Raw genomic sequence first — 23,120 nt, 5'->3', positions numbered from 1 at the left:
ATAAAAGAAAGAATGAAAGAGAGAAGAGACCAAGCAAACCAAAAAACAAATCCACCAATGATAACAAACGCTAAAAACTATACTAAAGAATCCAAGAAAAACCAAAAAAATGGACAGACATAACCCTAGGACAAATGGTAAAAGCACAGCTATGCAGACAGAATCACATGCAGAAGCATTCACATACTCACAAAAAGAGAAAAAGAGAAAAACATATGTATATCGTTTCTCCCAAACTCCACCTCCTCAATTTGGGATGATTCGTTGCCTATTCAGGTATTCCACAGATGCAGGTACCTCATGTTGATTGTGGAGAGTTAATCCGCTGCACCTGAGGCTGCTGGGAGAGATTTCCCTTTCTCTTTGTTCACACAGCTCCCGGGATTCATCTTTGGATTTGGACCCGCCTCTGCGTGTAGGTCGCCTGAGGGCCTCTGTTCTTCGCTCAGACAGGACAGGGTTAAAGGAGCAGCTGATTCGGAGGCTCTGGCTCACTCAGGCGGGGGGGGGGGGGGGGGGGGGGGGGGGGGTGTACGGAGTGCATGGCGAGCCTGCGGGGGAGGGGCCCGTAGTGCGCGGCGAGCCTCTGAGGGAGGGGCACGGAGTGCGGGGCGGGTCTGCGTCGGCAGAGGCCGCCATGATGTTGCACCAGCCTGAGGCGCGCCGTGCGTTCTCCCGGGGAAGTTGTCCCTGGATCCCGGGACCCTGGCAGTGGCGGGCTGGAGAGGCTCCCCGGAAGGGCGGTGTGGAGAGTGACCTGTGCTCGCACACAGGCCCCTTGGTGGCTTCAGCAGCAGCCTTAGCGTCTCATGCCCGGCTTTGGGGTCCGCGCTCTTAGGCGCGGCTCACGCCAGTCTCTGGAGCTCCTTTAATCAGCGCTCTTAATCCCCCGCTCCCCGTGCACTGCAAAACAGAAAGAGGCAAGAAAAAGTCTCTTGCCTCTTCGGCAGCTCCAGACATTTTCCGGGACTCCCTCCCGGCTAGCCGTGGTGCACTAAGCCCTTCAGGTTGTGTTCACGCTGCTAGTCCTCTCCTTGCGCTCCGACCGAAGCCCGAGCCTCAGGTTCCAGCCCCGCCCGCCCCGGCGGGTGAGCAGACAAGCCTCTCGGACTGGTGAGTGCTGGTCGGCGCCAGTCCTCTGTGCGGGCATCTCTCCGCTTTGTCCTCCGCACGCCTGTTGCTGTGCTCTCCTCCGTGGCTCTGAAGCTTCTCCCACCCCTCCGCCACCCGCAGTCTCCGCCCGCGAAGGGGCTTCCTAGTGTGTAGAAACCTTTCCTCCTTCACGGCTTCCTCCCACTGGTGCTGGTCCCGTCCCTATTCTTTTGTCTCTGTTTATTCTTTTTTCTTTTGCCCTACCCAGGTACATGGGGGAGTTTCTTGCCTTTTGGGAGGTCTGAGGTCTCCTGCCAGCGTTCAGTAGGTGTTTTGTAGGAGTTGTTAAACACGTAGATGTATTTCTGATGTATTTGTGGGGAGGAACGTGATCTCCACGTCTTACTCTTCTGCCTTCTTGAAGCTCGGATCTGCTTTTCATTTATTAGAATGTAGGGAAACTGTAGGATGAGGAATGAGTGACTCAGTGAAGTCAATGAAGAATTATTTTTCTTAAATGTGATGAGACCTCTCTTTCTTTTTTTCTTCTCCAGTTAATGGTAACTGTGTTTTGGGGGAATTTCTTTTAGAGTTACTGATTGTATCAGTCAAGGTTCACTTGCAGAGCACAGAATTCACACTTTATCTCTCTGGTTTTCCTTGCCATACTTCCCACTGCCCCCCTTTTAAACCAGTCATTGAAGTTATGTTATTTTTGGCTGTTTTTATTTTTGTATTTGGGATGTACCTAGCTAGTATATGTGTTTTGCAAATGCTGTTGCTGTTATTTATAATGTTTCTCTTATCAAAAATTTTACATATTCAGTGTTCTTCAGATTCTGCCCCGTGGAACATAGATTTGGGGAATTGACCTGAAATTTCTATACTGTCTTTAAACAAAGGTTAAATTCTCCCAGTTTATGGAAAAACATATACTGCATAGTTTTTCCAGTTCTCCCCCCCTTCTCCCTTAACCTCCACTTGGTGTGAATGTTATATGCTTCTGTATAAAATTCTCTATTGAATTAAGTAGTAAATGGTGGTAATTCATAGTCATCTGCCAATAATCCTTTTTCTTCTCGGTGATTTACTTCCTATGTTTGAAAATTACTTTATTTAAATCTCTTGATATAAATATTTTGTTTTAATGGTGGCATCTATTCTTATAAACGCAAATTCAGAAGAGTAATGATAAAGCAAATCAGGCAATCAGATTGTAAGAATAGTATCTGTAAATATTTACATGCTGTTAGTATATGAGAAATATATACATGTATATAAAACAATGAAAATCAGCCTTTTGGAAAAAATCTAGAGTTTCATGAATCTTCTGAGAAGCCCAATGAACTAAGGATTGTCAGGTGATGCAACGTGCACTTGCTGAGCAGGTGTTCTGAGTTGGCTTAAAAAGGGAGGCTACGTTTCTTGGCTCCCTTTTTCCAGTTCACAGAACTTGCTAGCTCTTGGTTTTGCCACCAGGTAGACTCCATCTCAGTACCCCTTCAGAACGCTGGCATGTCTAACTGTAACTTAAGTGTAACTGTAACTTAACTGTAACTATGAAGTGTTCTGTACACATCAGGTGACCTGACTTAAAAGTGCTGGGCCACTATATGGATTGTTTTGTCCTGTGCCTTCCACCCTGGGAGAGTTACAGAGTGAAAGCTTTCTTCCTCTCACAGAGGTGTAGTCCTGGTGGTGCATTTTGGGATTAGTAAGTAAAAGAACGCTGTGGGAGTTTAGGGCGGGGGAAGTTCACTCTGAAACTGTGTTGCCCAGGGAAGGCTTTATGAAGTATGTGGCATGGTGAATTAATTTGATTTTAAAGGATGTGTTATTCAGATGGAGCAAGAATAGTTCACTTTGTGGAAACTTACCTTTGCTTTTTTAAAAGGAAACCCAATTAAGTGCTGAGGGTCACCATAGGCCTTTTAAAAAACTGTTACGGTCTTGAGATGTAGAACTCGAAGGGAATTTCTTTGCTCTTAAAGGAGAGGATAGAGGCATTTCATGCTGGCTCATCTTCTCCAATAGTGTTTGTCCTACGCCACCTTTCTCAGAATATAGACCCAAAGGGAGGGAATCTTCTGAGACTCTTAGCACTATCATCAATCATAGGTTGGTTAGCAGTCTCTTTTCTTCTCGTTAATTGAACAGCAAAGAACACTCACTAATTGAGGATTTTAAAGAGATTACAAATTCTTCTGGATAAAAATAGCATTGGTGGTTACAAGTACTCAGCTGAAGTTAAGAGTTATCAGTCTTGCTTTGGGAAACAAGGTGACCAACTAACTGGTTTCAGGAAAACTACCTCTCCTATTCCAGTGATTAGTTAATAAAATTATTCCTGACAGTGGCAGGCCAAGAAGCTCAGGCAGTTACATATTTCGAGACAGAGAACCCATTGTCCAAAGGTCTCAGAAGAGCCTTTGCAAACACACAGAAAGGATTTAGAACAATTTGCATAAATCTCCCCATGGATAGCGACATGGCTCCAGTATTGGGGTGGTTCCAGGAACCCCTCCTTGGCTGTATCGTGGGGTGACGCTGTGCTTGGTGAGAACTCAGTCTCCTGACGGTTTTTGCCAGCAGGATGGGGTGATGGGACGCTGAATAAGCCTACTGTTTGGTTCCACATAAGGACTCTTTTGTGTTGGCCTGGGGCAGCCATATTCAAGTTTGTCTTCTTTTTCCCCAATGATGTTTTTGGACTTTGTGGGCTGGAGAATTAAGCACAACACCTATTCTGAGCTAATCTGTCAGACTTTGCTCTGAAAGCTAACCATAGCCCCTTGTATTCTAGAATGTGGTAAATAATAGTCATACATATGGAGACTTAGGCTTTTTTTTTTCGTTGAAGTATAGTTGATTTACATTATTAGTTTCAGGTGTACAGCGTTGCTATTCAACATTTTTTATAGATTATACTCCGTTTAAAGTTATTACAAAACAGTGGTTATATTTCTCAGTGCTGTATAATTGGAGACTTCTGGTTTCTTAAAAGTAGGGGAGAGGAGGAGACTGCTTGGCATGACCAGATAGCTGGGCATTCACACCTGTCCATTGTGGAACTGTGGGAAGTAATTCCCTTATGTTAATATTGTTTGCCTTGCTCACTAACTTCTCTAAGAACTATGTTCTCTTACATAGTTAACGAACAAGTTGTACTTTAATATTGGCCTATGAAAGGTGTGGGTCACTCTGGAGTGTAGTTTAAAATGCCAGGTGGTTACAAATCTGTTTCAACTTTTCTTTTTTTCTTACTCATTTTGGAAAAACAATGGTATATATTAAACACTACATATTAGGAGCTTTACTGGTTTCTTGCACGGAATGTTATCATTCTAGAAGCCACATAAGGAGTCTTAATTTAAAATCCAGAGAGTAGTTTATGCTATGGGGAAATTTAGTGCTTTAAGTGTAAAAATGAAATCCACTGATTTCTAACCTGGAGTTTATTTTCTTTCCGTCTGCTAGCTTGATTTCTCAGCTTTGTTCTAATAATACAAACATTTTTATGTTTATTTATAGGTGGCTTTAACCAAGAGAGCAGATCCAGCCGAACTTAGAACAATATTTTTGAAGGTCAGTATAAAGGAATCTGTTTTGTTTTTTGTTTGATTTGTGTTCTGTAACTTTGAAGATTATTTTGGGGCAGCTCTTAATTTCATTGTTATATTTAAAAAAAAATCCCGCAAAGTATCTTAAGACGTGTAAAAGAGATCCTTTACAGTTATATCTATTTTTAAAAATGTATCAGGTACTTGTAGGCGACTGTTTGTGATGGCTGCATTGTTTATGTTTTACTTTCTTTTGTCTCACACGGTATTAGGTATTGAAACAGAGTTGCCCGGGGGGGGGGGGGGGGGGCTGTTCCGGAGTGGGGAGGGATTTAGTCTCACAACCCATTTACCTTTCCAGGGTTGACTTGTGCAGTTTGATGATACTAATATTTTTCCTCCTAAGAAGTTTAAAGCTCTTCGTAAACATCTTAGTAATCCTTCTTTCATCCAAAGGGGACCAGCCTTGTCTCTCTCTAGAGCATTGTTGTTGCTCTTATCATCATCATCTTCATCATATCATTTTACTTCAACTGTGGTGCCCTTGAGGAGGCCCCAGTATGAGTAATAGTAGATACTACATCACAACAGACAGCACACAAGTTTACTTCCTTAGTTTCTTACGCTTGCACCTACTTTGTGATATTAGGCACTGAGTGATTAATACTCTAATGAAAGCCTACCTCAGGTCCCAAACACTGGACCACTTTTAAGGTTATTTAACTGGCAATGAAGTACTAAAAAAAGAAAGAAAAGGCCACTTTTGTAAAGAAAATTTTAAAAAATATATACGTGGACCTTTTCTAAACATGGTGAAAAGGTAGCTGTGCTATATATAAAGAGGATCAAGCCTTCAAGTGAGAAACTTATTGTACTGCTGTGTGTCAGATATATGGCTTAGGAAGTTATTAATTCTGTGAGCATCACTTTCCTCATCAAACTGTGTCACTATTAAAAAATTGAGGAATCAAGGAATTTGAATACTGATAGGATTATTTGATATTAAAGAATTGTTATTAATTGATTTTTTAGGCCAGGTAATGGTATTCCGAATATGGGAACTATAGAGTCTTTTTCATGTAGAGATGTACACTGAAGTATTTACAGATGAGATTATGATATCTGAGATTTGCTTTTAAATAACCCAGTTTTGGTGAGGTAGGAGAAATAAGTGGGCAGTATGATGGTAATTTTTGCAATTGGGAAATGGAATATTGGGTTTATTATACTATTCAATCTACTTTGTGTATATTGATATATGAACATTTTCATAATGTCATAAAAATTTGTAAAGATTCAATGAAAAAACTTATTTGAAAGTGATATGCGTTAGATATGCACGTGATGTGCATCAGATATCGATTCAGTAAATGCTTGAAATTAAATAATTCAAAAAAAGAGACGGACTCCAAGAGAAAATGGTTAAAAATATGAGCAAAATATGAGAAAAAAATGTATAAGGTGGATTGTATTATATATAAGAAAGCAGAATTCTTTATAAATTTGTTTTTTGCCCAGAAAGGTCAATACAGTGTAGAGATTCTAAGGTGGAAAAGAATTCTGGATAACGAAAGTCCAGAAAACAGAAACACATTTCCTTCTCACCTAGACTAGTGTTTGTTGCTGTGCACGTTGGGCCCCCCACGATTGGGCTGAGGTGTGTATGAGTGAACCATAGACATTTTAAAGGTATGTATTTAAGGTCTACTCTCATGAGGTAATTCTGGAAGACCACTTGCAGAAGAGCACGTGAGTGGGTTGCTAAGGAGCCTAGAGAGATGCATACAACTGGTTAACTCTAGCTGGCAAAGTCATCATCATTCCTTGAACTCAGGATCTGTGTACTTCCCATCTTCTAAACCAGCAATAGCTGTGGGCATCCTTCTGGCGGGAAATGGGAACAACTTAGAGTGTCTCAGGAGATGGTGCATCTTGGGTACTTACTGGTCTTTTGATGTGATCCAGTGCAAAGGCTCCATGTAAAAGCCGTGCCCACCCTTTGATGGCACGTGGTGGCTGGTGAGGCTGGGTTAAGATTCTGCTTTGGAACAACGTATCTTTTTTCCAGCTGCCACATCTCAGTAGCAGGCAAGTCTTTACTGCAGACAAATGAGATTGGTCAGGTAGACCCAAGCAGGGTAGCAGTCCCTGCAGAGTTCTGGAGAGCCACCTGTGGGGCTTCTGCGTCAGCGGGCCGGAAGGCTGGGCTGGAACCTTTGGGACCAGATAGGGGAGTGCTGCCTTCTCTTGGCGTGGCTGGGACTACGTGGCTTTTGAGTGAGAGTTCCATATGACTTAGAGTCCGAGAGGATGATGTGGGGCAACTGTCCCCGAAGAAAACAGTGGTCAGCAGTTTCTGGAAGGGATTGTGGATCTGGCAGAGGTTCGGATGATCTCATCAGGCTTGGGTAGTGTGGTACCAACACAAATCCACCTTGGCTCCGCACGCTGAGGAGCTCTTGTTTACCCTCTGCCGCAGACGCTGTTATGGGGGAAGAATAGGGAGAGAGGCGCCTGGAGGCTGGACCAGGCGTGTCTCTGCTGGGGCTGGGCTTTTCAGTTAAGCGCGGATCAGCAGTGAGCATGCTGTAAACCTGACTGCTTTGCTGACTTTCTATGACTCTTTCCTGACTTTCCTTATTTGTAAATATCCCAACTTTCTCTCTGCTAAACTAGTTAGATGATTCTTCTGTAGCTTAGGGGAGGTGGAGAGAAGCTTCACTGTACCCTTTGGACCAGATGTGCTGGTAACAGGGGAGTGGCAGCTGTGAAGAGCAGAGAGAGCTAGCAGAACCAAAACAGATAAGGAAAGAGGGGTCCTGGTGGGCTAAAATGGGCCCAATTCTGGCTTATTTTAGTTTTTTGAAAAGAGTTAAAATCAATTCCACTTCGTTTTTTGAAGCTGCTTACTGTATGTTAAGTACAGTGTCAGGTGTTGGGGATATAAAGATGCATAAATCATGGCTCCTGCCCTTAACTATCTCACTGTGTGTGTGTTTAAGTGTAAAAAAATAATATGGTTGATCTGCATTATGTAGCATTAATTAGCAGGGAGATGATGTGGGGCTAATTACATCTTCCTAGAGAGGGTCATTAAAAGTTGCGGGAGGTGGTGATATTTGAGCTGGTATTTATCAGATGGAGAAGGTGGAGGAGGGTTGTGGAGCAAAGGAAGACCGTTCCAGGCAAAGGCAATAGCATGACCAAAGCAAAGAGCTCTAAGAGCTCCAGGTGTGGCAGTGGCCTGCAGCATAGGGGCTTAGGCAATGGTACTAGAATGGTAGGCAGGGTGGAACTTGGCATAAAGCATCCCCAGCCTAAGGTGTTTGAATTTTTTTATGCAGGCTTTTCTAGTGATATGTGGCCGGTAATGTTTTGTCTGGATGTAGAAGTTGAGGTCTAGGTGTAGTCAGTTTTGTTTCTAACCTAAACGTTGACGTGGGGTTTTCCTCTGCCTAACACTTTCCGTGCTGCTTCATGTTAAACAGGTGTGTATTTGAGTGCTTACAGTTTAAATAAAACCCCATGGAAATTCGCAGTGAGTGGGATGTGCAGAAAAAGGAGACCAGATTTACAGGCATGCAGAAGGTAAAAAAAAATCTTAAGTCAGCACAGTCAAGGGTCACTTTTGTGGTTAAAGCAAATGCCACAGGAAATGGGAGGAGGGAGCAGTCCCTGTGGTGGGGAGAGGTCAGAGAAGGCTCCTTGGAGAGGGAATTTGTGGAGCCCCAGGGTCGCGTGGGAGCTGGGCAGGCACTGAGGAGGGCAGCCGAGGCTTCTGGGAAACAGGACCACATTGAAGGGAAGGCCTGGAGGTGGGTTTGGGAGCAAACAGCCTCCAGATTGAAGGATTCCTGCTCATTCTTCAAATGTTTATTTAAATTCAACTCTGTGCCAAGGAGTCTGCCAAGTATTACAGTGTGTGGGTGACAAAATTAGAAAGAGAATTGGGAGTTTGCTATTTCTGCTAAAGAATAGGAAGCCATTGAAGGTTTTCTGAGTTATCCAGCGACATGGAGTGTGGGTCTGAGATTTGATTGGTGCAGCAAGACCATGGGTTAGGCAGCGACGGATGTAATTGTGGTGTGAGACCCTAATAACTTGATGAGGGTTTTGGTAGCAGGGAGAATGGAGAACGGGCAAGTTAAAGACATTTTGAAGGACCATTTGGTTGAAAATGACCGATCGTTTATTCTTTGTCAACAAAAGCATAATATATACTTTAAAAAATGTTTGTAGGCAAAATTGGAAAAATAATTCCTTCTTTGAAAAACTTTTTTCTTATGACAAAACAGTTCCTATGTTTTGAAAATTTAAAAGGCAGATGTGTATAAAGAAATGTAACTTGTGATCCATATATATTTATGTCTATATGTTTATATATACATGTATCCATTTCCCTCTCCCTGTTTCTTTGTCTCTGTATATGAATATAATTATTTTCCTTAACAGGAAATACCATTTTGTATCCATTTTTTCCCTCACCTAAGATGTTATGAATACCTTTTCCTATAATTGAAAGCATTTCTGCATTATTTTTATTGCTATCATATTACTGTATATGGCTGTTTTACCATAATTTATCTAGCCACTCCCTATTATTGGATGTTTAGTTGTCTTCTCTGCTGTCATTAACAGCACTGTAATGAATACCCTTGAAACTACATTTTTGCATATAGCTAGCATTTTCTTAGGATAAATTCATAGAAGTGGCATCGTTGGATTAAAGAGTGGGTTTACAACACTTTACAACACTTTAAGGCTTTTGGTTCTTGGCAGACTGCCTTTCAAGAAGATTGTATCAGTACACGTTTTTGGGAGTATGGAAGTTTTCATTTCTCCACATTATGACGTCAACTCAGATTATTTAAAAAAATACAGCAGCAGCAGTAAAAAACCTTTCTGCCAACTTGTTAGTTGAAAAATTGTATCTTCTTTTAAATTTTTATCAACAGTAACATATTTTTCTGTATTAACTTTGTGATAATTGTATTTAAAATTTTTTGTTATAATTTACAAATATACAGAAAATAGAGTAGTACAGTAAACACCCACATAACCACCACTTAATTTAAATTAATATCTGTCATATAGTTTCATATATGTATTTAATGATATATTTCAGTGTAAGTTAGCTGTCACCATGATTCAGCCGAAATACTTTGGCATACAGCTCCAAATAATAAGAACAGTTTCCCTCATGGCCATAATATATATCACTGTGCACTTAATGAAATTAATAGTAATTCCTTAATAACATAAAATACTTGATCCATATGCAAATTCTTAATTATACTTTATTCCACCCCTATAACAGGGAATCAGGGTGAAGAATGGTCAGACGTAGTGATCAGGTGTGCACAGCATTTCTCTGTGGCTAGAAAACAGTCAAGGAGAATTTGCCCTTCAGCCCTCAGATGTGAATGATTTGTGGCAAACATGGGTGGCTGGATGATTATAGTTCTGGTGTGTTCACAGTTGATAGACTATTTTGTTTAACCAGTGGTGAGCAGGCCAGTTAGGCCCCCTGGCCTCTGAGCATACAGTGTAGTGACACATTCCTTTCCTTTGCTACTGTATTCATTGGGTGTGGTGGTGCGTCTTCATGTTGACAGTTGGCTTATTAGTCAGGGTTCTCCAGAGAAACAACCAGTAGGAGATATCTCTAGCTCTAGCTCTAGCTATTTATCTATCTAATGAGATTTATTGTGAGGAATTGGCTCACACCATCCATTTTAGAGGCTGAGAGGTCCCATGATATACTGTCTGCGGGCTGGAGACCCAGGAAAACCTGTGTTGTAATTCAGTCCCAGTCTGAAGGCCTGAGAACCAGGGTAGCTGATGATGTAAATCCCAGTCTGAGGGCCAGAGAAGACAGGTCCCAGCTCAAGCAATGGGGAAGGATAAAAGGTGTGAATTTTTCTTTCCTCCACCTTTTATTCTATTCGGTCCCCAATGGATTGGATGAAGCTCATCCATATTGGGGAGGAAAATCCACTTTACTGAGGCCACAGATTGAAATGTCACTCTCATCCAGAAACACCTTCACAGACACACCCAGAAACAGTGATTAATCTGGGCACCTGTTGGCCAGTCAAGTTGACCCATAAAATTAACCGTCACAATTAGTATTATACTAGGTTGTGCAAGGAATCCTAAAAGCCTTCCCATTTTATAAGTATATATGTTTAATCATATTAAAACTTCCAAAAATTGTAAGGGAGAGAAGCTTCAGGTCATTTGTAAAATCTATTACCAAAGAAGGATTAAATAACATTTCAAAGATGTGGTAGCTGTAAGGTATAGTCCACTCCCCTGACAGGGACCCTCTTTCCATCAATCTAAGGAAAACCTTTGACATGTTTACTTTAATCACAGGCAGACCACCCCAGCCTTGGTGATGAGCTGATTTTTAAAACTGCAGAAAACTGTGTTCTTTGTGTCCAAATTAACATGTTCTTACATTGAAGGGATGATTTATCACCTCTAAAAAAATGAGGCAGGTAAAATATCTGAGATTTTTAAATGTCAACTGTTTCTTGAGGGTTAAGTGAAGTGCACAAATCATGAATGTCCAGCTCCATGCATGTTCACAAAGTGAGTACACCCAGGTGCCCGGCACCTCAGAAGCCCTCTGACGCCCTTCCTAGTTAATACCCGCTCCTTCCAAGAGTAACTAGTTGTCTGACACCATGTATTAGTTTGCCTGGTTTTCAACTTTATATAAATAGAATAACACAATATGTATTCTTGTGTCTAGTTTCTTTCACTCCTGCTTTATTTGTAAGATTCATGCATGTTGTCGTGTGTAGTTGGTATTAATTTATTCCATTGTGTGAATATACCACAGTTCATTTAAATATTCTACTGTTGACATTTGAGTTATTTTCCATTTCTTCACTATTCAAAATAATGCTGCTGTGGGGTGGGACCAGCTTAGTGCTGTGGCCCCGATCCAACCCCTCTGGCCCCAATCCAGCCTCTACCCAAGGTACACACATGGGGGAAAGAGTGAAACCCGCACAGAAAGGCACCCCTAAAGCCCTCAGGCCCTGGCCATGTCCCAAACCAAGGCAGAGACTGCTGTCATACCCAAGAGAAACCCAGCTCCCACCCCCAATAGAGCTGTGATGACCACTGAGCGGAGAAGCCCTGGCTTGCACATGGCTCTGGCTCTAGCCCCTCCAACTCCAGCTCCACCTCCTACCAAGGCGGTAGCTGCCAGTACACCCTGGAGAAGACGCAGCCCGTGCTCACATCAGATCTTTCTGTCCCACCAAAGCCACTGGGCACGTGCAGACTGCATGTGGATGCTCCAAGGACACGCCTTCAAGGCCAGGAGAGGTAATTGTTTCACCTAATTTCATAGAGACAGAGAAAGTTAAACAAAATGAGAAGACAGAGGAAAACGTTTCAAATGAAAGAACAAGGGAAAAAGCCTGGAAAAAAACACTAATGAAACAGAGATAAGTAATTTACTTGATAAAGAGTTCAAAGCATTAGTACTAAGACTCTTAACGGGGGAAAAGAATAGATGAACACAGTGAGAATTTTAATAAAGAACTAGAACATATAAAAAAAGAACCAGCCAGCACTGGAGAATATAATAACTGAAATGAAAAAAAAATACACTGGAGGGAATTAACAAGAGATGAGGTGATATAGAACATATAAGTGATCTGGAAGATAGAGTAATGGAAATTGCCCAATAAGAACAGCAAAAAGTAAAACATTGTAAAAAGTGAGGATAGTTTTAGGAACTTCTGGGACAACATCAGGTGTACTAACATTTGCATTTTAGGGGTCCCAGAAGGAGAAAAGAGAAAGGAGTAGAGAGGGTCTTTGATGAAATTATGGCTGAAAACTTCCCAGATATCCAGGTACAGGAAGCACAGAGGGTTCCAAACAAGATGAACCCAAAGAGACCCACACCAAGACATACACTTAAAATGGCAAAAGGTAAAGGTAGAGAATTTTAAACGCAGCAAGAGAAAAACAAAGTCACATTCAAGGGAACTGCCATAAGGCTGTCAGCTGATTTTTCTGCAGAAACTTTGCAGGCCAGAAGGGAGTGGCATGATATATTTAAAGTGCCGAAAGGGAAGAACTTACAACCTGGGATACTCTACCCAGCAAGATTATCATTCAAAATTGAAGGAGAAATAAAGAGCTGCTCAGACAATCAAAAACTAAAAGAGTTCATCAATACTAAATTGACCTTACAAGAAGCATTAAAGGGTCGCCTTTAAATGAAAAAGAAAAAGCTCCAATAAGAAATTACAGGAAGGGAAAAATCCCACTGGTAAAGGCAAGTATATAGTAAAGGCTGTAGATCAGCCACTTAAATAAGCCAGTATAAAGGCTAGAAGCCAAAAATTGTAAAATTAACTAAACTACAATAAACAGTTAAGAGATAGACATGAAGATGTAAGATATGACCTCAAAACAAAATGTGGCAGGGAGGAATAGAAAATGTAGATCTTTTAGAATGTGTTTGAACTTATATGACTTAATCAGTTGAAAACAAGTAGATATAGTTATAGGTCAACATATATGAACTCCATGGTAACCACAAATCAAAAAACCTACAGTAGATACACAAAAACTAGAGAGAAGGGAACACAAATATATCCCTAAAGAAAATCATCAAACAACAAGGGACAAGACTAAAAGAAGAAGAAAAGAACAGAGAACAACTATAATACAAAACAACCAGAAAACAAGTAACAAAATGACAACATACTTATCAAAATAATATTGCTGTGGACATTAAAATGCTAAAGCATGGGGTTTTTGTTTTTTGGTGTGAAATTGCTGGGTCTCTGCTTACGTGTATGTTCAGTTATAGTAGATATTGCCAAGCAGTTTTCTAAAGTGCTTCACCAGTTACATTTGCTTCACATTTTGCAAACATTGGTTATTTATTTTTAATTATCTTGTGTATGAGTAGTGGTATCGCATTGTAGTTTTAATTTCCATTTTCAGTGGAATTTTTTTAGGGGTCGGTAGCTTGACAGTGATTCTAAAGATCATTTGGGGAAAAAAATCAAAGAGTGATTATGGCCAAGAAGACTTGCAGGAGAAAAGTAATGCAATGTTTTTTTAATTTTTATTGGAGTATAGTTGATTTACAATGTTGTGTTAGTTGCAGGTGTACAGCAAAGTGAATCAGTTATACATATACATATATCCACTCTTCTTTTAGATTCTTTTCCCATGTGGGTCATTACAGAGTAGTGAGTAGAGTTCCCTGTGCTATACAGTAGGTCCTTATTAGTTATCTGTTTTATATATAGTAGTGTGTATATGTCAATCCCAGTCTCCCAATTTATCCCTGCCCCCGTTCCCCCCTTGGTAATCATAAGTTTGTTTTCTACATCCATGACTCTATTTCTGTTTTGTAAGTTCACATTCATTCGGCAGATATTTATTGAACATGTTTCACTCTCTGCCAGGCGACAGTCTGGAACTTGAGGATATAGCAGTGAGAAAGGAGAAAAGTCCTGTCCTGGCAGAGCTTTCCCTCTAGTTATAGCAATTAAGATGCATGTAATCTTGCAAGAGTAGACAGGTCAATGCCTAGGATAGACCTGAAACATTTCCTGCTGTAGTGATGACAGGAGCTGTCAGCCCATCCTGGCATTCTCCCATGGAGTTTGGTCAGAGTACATCTTGACCTTAGGAAGCCATTGACGACCGATCAGAAGTGGTACTGAAGATGGACTTGCTTGCCAAGCCTTTCCCTGGTGACCATATGATAATTTAGTATGTGGTAAACATTACATCCTAAATGGGGGAAGAGAGAATGATTTGATGTATGATACTAGGACAACCAAGAGAGTAAGTAGAAAAGACTCAAGGTGGAGGATACTTTTTCAGACCACATAGAAAAACAAAGTACCAATAATGTACTGAAACTTAAAGGTAAAAGATAAACCTATTCAAGAAAAGCTAAGAGAAAACGTGGGTGAATATTTAGTCTTGAGATGAGGAAGAACTAGTTTCTGAACTTAGAAGTAATGGAAGAAATTGCAAAGGAGATAAAAATCTACAGCCTCAATTATATAAAAATATTAAACTCGAAAAATATTTACAACAAGTATGATAGACAAAGGGGGAAAAGGCTATGTTCTCACACTGTTGGTGAGACTGTAATTGATACAATCTTTCTGGAGAGCAGTGTGTTAATAAGTATCAAGACCCTTAAAGATGCTCTCCTTTGACTCAACAATTTCTCTTCCGGGAGCCTAGCCTTTGAAATTTGTCAGGAATTTGCACAAATGTTACATACAAAGCTGGTTACCCTAGCTTTTTAAAAAATACCCAAAACTGGAGATAATCCAGTAATCTAATAATGTCTACTGATGGGAGAAGAGTTAAACTTTTTAAAATAAATTAAACTGTTTTTAAATAAATAAATTATTCACTACTATAAGCAAACATAGGTATAATTCTAAATCATAGGATTGCTGTAATTAGAAGTGACATTTCCTTTATATTTCAGTCTTATTTTGCCTCAGTTAGGAAAATCAAAGTATAATCCTTCTACGTTTGCAAAAAGCCAAATTCATTGCTAACTGAAGAATAGTAGGATTAGTGGGCTGTCTTTGAGCTTTTCTTTTGTACTGTGCTAAAAAATGTTAAACAAAAACCAATAATCTAGATCATTTATAAAATACCTGTTGTGTGTAGGGCATTGTGCTAAGTGCGTTACATGATTGTTCATTTATTTCTAGTATCAACCTTAAGAGCAGGTAGTGTTGTTATCCCCATTTTACGGGTGAGGAGCCAGAGGCCCAGAAAGCTTTAGTTACTTACCTGAGGCCCTCCAGGTGGTTAGAGGCAGAGGCAGAAGCAGAGCTCTCTGCAGCCCAGGGCCGACAGACTCTAAAGCTCATAACTGAGTATCTAACCAAGAGCTTATCCCACATTGGAATGACTGAAATGTAGAAATGACAAGTGACTTTTTTAAAAATTAATTTATTTTTATTTATTTTTGGCTGCATTGGTTCTTTGTTGCTGTGCGTGGGTTTTCTCTAGTTGTGGCATGCGAGCTTCTCATTGCGGTGGCTTCTCTTCTTGTGGAGCATGGGCTCTACGTGTGCGGGCTTCAGTAGTTGTGGCTCTCGGGCTCTAGAGCACAGGCTCAGTAGCTGTGGCGCATGGGCTTAGTTGCTCCGCGGCATGTGGGGTCTTCCCGGACCAGGGATCGAACCCATGTCCCCTGCATTGGCAGGCGGATTCTTAACCACTGCACCACCAAGGAAGCCCCGACAAGTGACTTTTTAAAACAGTTTTAACTGGGATTAACTGCAGTTACAGAGGGAACAGAGATGCTATCATTGCACCTCTGTTCACTGTGCTCTCCCATCACTGTGGCTGCTGTCACCCAACTAGCTCTCTTCTTGTAGTTCATGGTCCTCATCTCTCCACCCCCCAAATCACTGTTTGATCCCAAGGATCAAGAGGCCCTCCCCTGCTCCACAGGGATATGTGTGACCCCCATGTTGTTTCTCAGCGTTTCCCACAGCCCCCGGTCCTCCACAGAACAGAAATGAGCAGGTTCCACTTATGTGAACTGGAACGTCTTGCAGGCAAGACCTGGGGGGACGCTGTGAAAAAGCATGACATGCCACCTTAATCTCTTTTTTTTTTTTGGCCACACTGCACGGCACATGGAACTTCCCTGACCAGGGATTGAACCTGTGCCCCCTGCAGTGGAAGTGTGGAGTCTTATCCACTGGGCCACCAGGGAAATCCAACCACCTTATTCTTGTTAACCATTTCTGCTGTAGAATGGAGAGGACACTAACCACAGCAGCATTTCTGACCTGCTTCCATAAAATCTCCCAGCAGCCATGTTGTTAACAGTTTGCTCTCCAGCTTATCCTTTTTTTTTTTTTCCAACGTTATTGCCTTTGAAACAGGAAAGGGGGCAAAAGAATTGGGTTGTTTTCATTCATGATTTCAGAATTCTACTTTTTTTTTAAAAAAAACAACTGTATGTTCTTGCTAAAGAACAAGACAAAATTTGTCCTTCTAAATTTCTGTAAACCTGGGTTTCTCAAGCTCAGCGCTGTCGACAGTTGACTGGGTGACTCTGTTATTGGGGTGGAGGGTCGTCCTGTGCACTGTGGGTATTTAACAGCATCCCTGGCCTGTACCAAGTAGATGCCAGTTTCTGCTTCTGCCCCTCCCCCCAAGTTATGACAATCAGAATTGTCAGCAGACACTGCCAGATGTCCCCTGTGAGGAAACGCGAAAACAGAGGCAGCTCAGAGCTAGAGAACTCCACCCCAGAAAGTCAGGTAACGTACAGAGAAGGCTCGTCCTTGTGCGTTGTGCTTGGCTATTGGGGACATTGGTGTATGTAAGCTGGACAGTCAGGCTAAGCTGCCTGCAGTTGAGAACCGCTGGTATAAAAATAAAACTCGGCAAACTTAATGGGGTTTTGCTTTTTATTTGGAGCGATGGGAAATAACTGTCCTTGTAAAGAGTATATTGTCACGTCTGATATTTTATCCATTGAATATTCTCCGCTTTTTCACATATTGGTTATATACTTTTGAGAACAAAATATATTTTCTCTCTCTTTTTAAACAGTATGCAAACATTGAAAAAAATGGTGAATTTTTCATGTCTCCCAATGACTTCGTCATTCGATATTTGAATATTTTTGGAGGAAGCCAGCCTAATCCAAAGACTGTGGAACTTTTAAGTGGTGTGGTGGATCAGACCAAAGATGGGTATGTTTATTTTTAATTATCTCGTTTAATTGTTTTTTGTTTGAAACAGCTTTCTGTTGCTTTAATGATTAGGAAGTCAGTGTTTACCTTCCCATCTCTTAAGAGCATTTTCTCTCCCTATTACAATTAATACGTTATTTTAGAAATAATACCCTTAACATTTCCTTCAGTGTTCTTATCACAGTTGGGGATTCTATATGTGTATTTCTTGACATAGTTTAAACAACTGTTTATAGTTTCACAACTCTTGCAGTTGAATGGTGTGAAGATGTACTCAAGTGTATGTAGTATATTGGTATTTTTGAAGGCCACTGTAAAAATTGTGAGTAAATTTAAAACGTAGCTCTGTGAACTTTTCTACAGTCTTTCTCTCTGCTCAAGTAACTTTTAAATGTCACATATGATTAAATGCTCGAAATCTAACAGACAGAATAATGATTCCAAATCCCCAAGAAGGGCATTCTGCCCAAGCTGGAAGAGAGACACTGGACCATCTAAAATTAAATAGGACACTTTGCAAAATGCCTTTGGATTTTTTTTCCCTTACCAGTCTTTTCTGTTTACATTTTTAAAAATGAGTCATTCCTAAGTTGTATAAGAATGCTGGTGGCGCAGTGGTTGAGAGTCCGCCTGCCGATGCAGGGGACACGGGTTCTTGCCTCGGTCCGGGAGGATCCCACATGCCGCGGAGCGACTGGGCCCGTGAGCCATGGCCGCTGAGCCTGCGCGTCCGGAGCCTGTGCTCCACAACGGGAGAGGCCACAACAGTGAGAGCCCCGCGTACCGCAAACAAAACAAAACAAAACAAAAAGAATGCAGTTGGCTTTTACCATTAAGTGCAAAATTTTGGACTCTTGAAATATTGGTAATACGACCGCCAGTGTCCCCTAATAACCAAGTATAATATATAAAAAGTAGCCTTCTGTATATAAACTGTAGTAGATCCAGCCATCTGGCCTTGCCACGTGCCAGCACCCGCTTTGATAGATTAAACCACCTGCCATTCTGGGGTGGTGTTCTTTAGCTTTGAACATTCTCTGTCGGTCCTGTGTCTGATTTTCCCGCATGCATGGGTTTGAGATGCAAACAAAGTAAACTCCAGCGCTGCAGTGCGAATGCCCTCAGTTTTACCAGCACCTTCCTTTTCTTGCTTATGCACCTGTTGTTCCATCATGCATGGAAGTAACCTCCTCTAAAGTGAAGGTCTTGCAAAGAGGGGAGTGCGGAGGAAATTGGCAGTTATACGTCTTGTAATATGCTGGCAGATTGCTGGATTATATTGTCTCTGTTCCAGTAGCAGTTACTTGGGCTACTTCTGTTTTCTACCCCCACAAGGTGGGATTCTTTGCTTGATAGGAAAATGTCATGTATGAGCAGGTCTTCCTTCCCTCACAGGACCTCTCTGGTGAGGTGCAGGGTGAGGCAGAGGTATATTTCACAGTAGTCCATTCAGGCTAAAGCTAGACAGAACATAGATTTATTCTAGCAAATATATATATATATATTTTTTTTTTTTGAGTAAAGTTTGGTTGCTTCCACATACTCTGTGCTTACAAGATTCAGAAGAAGTGTGACCAAGCTCATGTGCAATATGAATTATCAGACTCAATGTTTAAGATCATTTTTTTCTTATTTGATAGTTAAAATTTTTAAGCTACAGGAAATTGAAAGAATTCAGTGAATGCCCAATAGATACCTTTCATCTAGATTGACTGTTAACTATTTTTTTTTTTTTTTTTTGGCGGTATGCGGGCCTCTCACTGTTGTGGCCTCTCCCGTTGCGGAGCACAGGCTCCGGGCGCTCAGGCTCAGCGGCCATGGCTCACGGGCCCAGCCGCTCCGCGGCATGTGGGATCCTCCCGGACCGGGGCACGAACCCATGTCCCCTGCATCAGCAGGCGGTCTGTCAACCACTGCTCCACCAGGGAAGCCCGACTGTTAACATTTTTAACACCTGTGTGCCTTTTTCTTTCTTGTTTTTTTTTTTTACACGTACACTTTCTACACATGCACACACATTTCCTCTTTTGGCTGGACCATTTAACTATAAATTGCAGGCATCAAGATACTTCAGTGTTTGTCTTCTAAGAATAAGAACATTCTTCTTACCATTATCATACTTAGGAGGATTAACAATGGTGTGAAATATATAATATCCAGTCTATTTAAAAATGTACCAGATCTCTCCCCTCACTCCCCACCTCAAATGGCTCATTGCTTTTTGTTTTTTAAATCCAGGATCTAATCAAAGTTCTTGTATTACATTTAGTTGTTGTATATCTTTTAATCTAGAACAGAGCCTTGCCTTTTATTGTTCTTTCATGAAATTGACTTAAAACCCAGGTCCAGTTATTTCGTTGAAGGTCCCGCATTCTGGACTTGTCTGATTGTTTCCTCATGACTTGGATTCATGATAGATTTTGGGTGCAGGTTAGGAAAGATTCTACTACCTTTTGTATCTCCTCAGGAGGTACCTCGTCCCGGCATTGATGACACCATGGGTATCCTGTTTTCCAAGCAGCCTTTGACCCACTCGTTTTGGCATCCATGGTGATCCTTTTCTGAATCAGTTATTACATTGATGTTTGAAAAGTAGTGATTTTTCTAACTCTTTGTTTGTCCTCTATTTGTTGTCTGCCATTCTTCAGTAAAGAAAAGCTTTCTTCACTGCCTTTTCTTTCTCTCTTAATTTTTTATATCAGTATAAACTCATGGAATTCTTTATTTTAAATTCAGTCCATTATAATCTATTGCTGTGTTCTCTGAGTTGTTCAGATTGTCCCAGTGAGGTCAGTGGGAGTCCCTTTAAGCTGGCTTGTACCCTCAGCCTTTGAGTACTCTTTGCTTTTGGTAAATAAGATGTTCCAGGCTCGCTTTGGATTTGTCCTGCTTCTGACCGGGAAATTACTCTTTTCTCAAAGAAGTCCTGGTTCCTTTCGTTTGGGACTGGTGCTTGGAAACAAGGAGCTAAGCACTGGCTCATTGTTACCAGGGTAACTTTTCAGTGGAAAGAGCTGGGAAATATACTTTTAAAAAGTTCATAATGATATTTTCTATTTAAATTGAACATTTACAGGAGTTTTCCTTCTCTTCTATTTTGTATCTCTTTCTTTCAGTGAACATTTTGGTTCCTAGATGCATTAATTTTGTATAATTGTATCTTGTAATGTACTTTGCTTCCTTTCCATCCCACCCCCATTAACACACATGCTTTTCCTATTTCTTTTTACATATACTCTTCAAAAATAGAGGCTTAAATTCATTAGACATCAACAATGTAACATGCATTTAACATATATAAAGTAACATAACATGTATGTTTTTTCAAGAGTTTATAACAAATCTGAAACGTTGGCTTTCTTTTCCTGATTCCCCAGATGAGAACTGAGGGATCAAGCAATTTGCTACCAAAAGGTGCCCAGGCTTGTCTGGCTCTAGTCCTAGGCCTTCCCACTGTTCTGAGCTGCCTCTTCTCTCATAATCTCACAATCCTCTTTAACTTGACATTTTCTTTATGATTTTTTATTATCTTAAACCTTAGCATTTTACTGTGACAGAGAAAATCTTAAATGGTCTCAATCCTTTGCCCTATGACTAACTTTTCTTTCTTTTTTTTTTTTTTGTGCAGTATTGACAGTGCATAGCTCAGGGAAAAGGGAAAACCATCACCCATAACCTTCTCAGCTTGCCACAGATATTTTGAATTTTTTAGTATCTTCCATAATTTGTTAACCTGTATCAATGTTTTTCATAATTTGAATTCATTTTAATTGTAATTCTCTTTTATAATCTTTTCGACTGTATCAATTTTCGTATTTCCATATGCTGTTCATATGAACAGTGTTAAATAGCTTCATCATTTTCTGTCAGATTAATATACCATACTTTATGAAATCATGCCCTTATAGAGTTATTTCAGTTTCTGCTTTTCTATAATAGATGCTATTGGAGTGAATATCTTCATGTATATGACATTTTTCCCTCTGTTTAATTACTTCCTTAGAAAGAACTAAGAGAGGGATTCCTGGGTCTAAGGGTAGAAATATTTTATAGCTCACCATATGTATTGTGATAATTCTTGCCAGAAGGACTGAGCAATTGAAGAACTTGTCTCCGGTATTTAAGCTGACCGAGCTAGTAGCATAGGACCACTGTTTAAGACCCATGCAGATGTTCCTGTGCTATTTTCCCTAACCCTGACACGCAGCTCCACAGTATTTACTTCAAAAATAGATATAATCATACATCTTTTCTCAGTGTAAAATGGTGAATGCCCTCATTTCCCCTTCCTTTACCTTTCCACAAGTCACACATCATCCTCCCAAATCAACTACTGTTCCTTGAAAAAATTACATGACAGAAGCCACGCAGTGGCCCACAAAAGCACAACGGCACACGCTGAATGAACAATGAGGAAGTGCTGGAGGACGTGCCATTAGCCTGGTCAGGCTCTTTTCGGGTGTGATCTCCTAGCTTGACTAGCCAGAGGGATTTTAGTGTATAACTTTATTAAAATTTAAAAAGCTATTTGTAAATTGACAACTTTAGGATTTAAAAATAATGACAGCTGTGCTGGCCCAGATGTCATGGTGATTTGAAATACTCATTTTTAGTTAAGTACTGGTCCCCCAGCTGTGGTTTCTTGAGTCCAAGGTCCAGGTCCTGCATATTTTACTATCTCCAGTGTCTAGTCCAATATCTGGCCTCTGTTTTGCATCAATTTGTTGACTAAACTTAGGTAAATGTACTGAGAAGTTTTTGCCCCCCTTACGTTATGAAAGCCCAGGAGTGTTGGGAAATGGAAGCTTTAGTTCAAATTCTAGGTTGCTCATTGTGGGAGGCTCAATTATGGCCACCTGAAGATACCAAGATATCATAATCCCTGGAATTTGGAAATGCGACCTTGTGGAAAGAGTGTCTTTGCAGATGTGGTTAAATTGAGGATCTTGAGATGAAGAGATTAGGACACAACACTGGCAGGGGCAGGAGGCATTGTGACCACAGAGGCAGAGATTAGAGTGATGGGGTCACGAGCCAGGGAACACCTGGGGCCACCAGAAGCTGGAAGAGGCAAGGAATGCTTCTTCCCTAAAGAATCTCCCTTTGGATGGAGCATGGCTCTGCTGACACCTTGGTTTTAGATGTCTGGTCCCCAGAACTGTGATAGGACGAATTCCTGCTGTGCTGAGCCACCCACTTTGTGGTCAGTGATTGTAGCAGCCCTAGGGAATGAGTACCCTCACATAGGTATTTTCTTTGGGTAATGAGAAGGCCTGTAGTTGTGAAGAATTTTGGGGGGACAGAGACCAACCAGCCTAATACCGAAAGGGAGCATTTTTTTTCAGTAGTAGCTTTTGGCTAGAACCAGGCATTTTCCAGGCAGAGACCCCTGCTGTAGACTGTCTCCTTGAGGGATGGCCCTTTCTGGAAGGCTTCAGCTCTGTTTAGTGTTGGGCTGATCTTTAGCGTGGAGGTAAAACACCTGTGCACTGCATGAACTTATGGACTTGTTGGCAAAGGGACCTTGTTTTTCTGCAGCCCTCTTGACGCTAATTTAATGACTCATGAGGTTGTGGCTTGGTCAGCCTTCCATGCTGGGAGAATCTTGTGGAGGCCTGTCCACTCAGTCATTCAGCAGCTGTTTGAGAACCTCATCTCTGTGCCTGGCACTGTTCTGTATGTGCAGAATACCATGTCGAGTGGGAAAAAGTGCTTGCCTGCT

General features: G+C 41.1%; 1 protein-coding gene across 1 annotated transcript in view; it reads left to right on the top strand.

Annotated features, from left to right (window-relative positions):
* Positions 1-23,120, top strand: part of SLC25A13 (solute carrier family 25 member 13) — a gene marked incomplete at its 5' end in the record, with an annotated part of 203,471 nt that overhangs the window by 27,845 nt on the left and 152,506 nt on the right. Inside the window, 2 exon segments of the mRNA XM_082662488.1 lie at positions 4,624-4,677; positions 17,256-17,398. Of these exon segments, the coding sequence (XP_082518614.1) occupies positions 4,624-4,677; positions 17,256-17,398 (197 nt within the window).

This window comes from Grampus griseus, assembly GCF_964374135.1.
Source record: "Grampus griseus genome assembly, chromosome: 9".
Lineage (NCBI taxonomy): Eukaryota > Metazoa > Chordata > Mammalia > Artiodactyla > Delphinidae > Grampus > Grampus griseus.
This window is presented reverse-complemented; position numbering and strand designations above follow the sequence as displayed.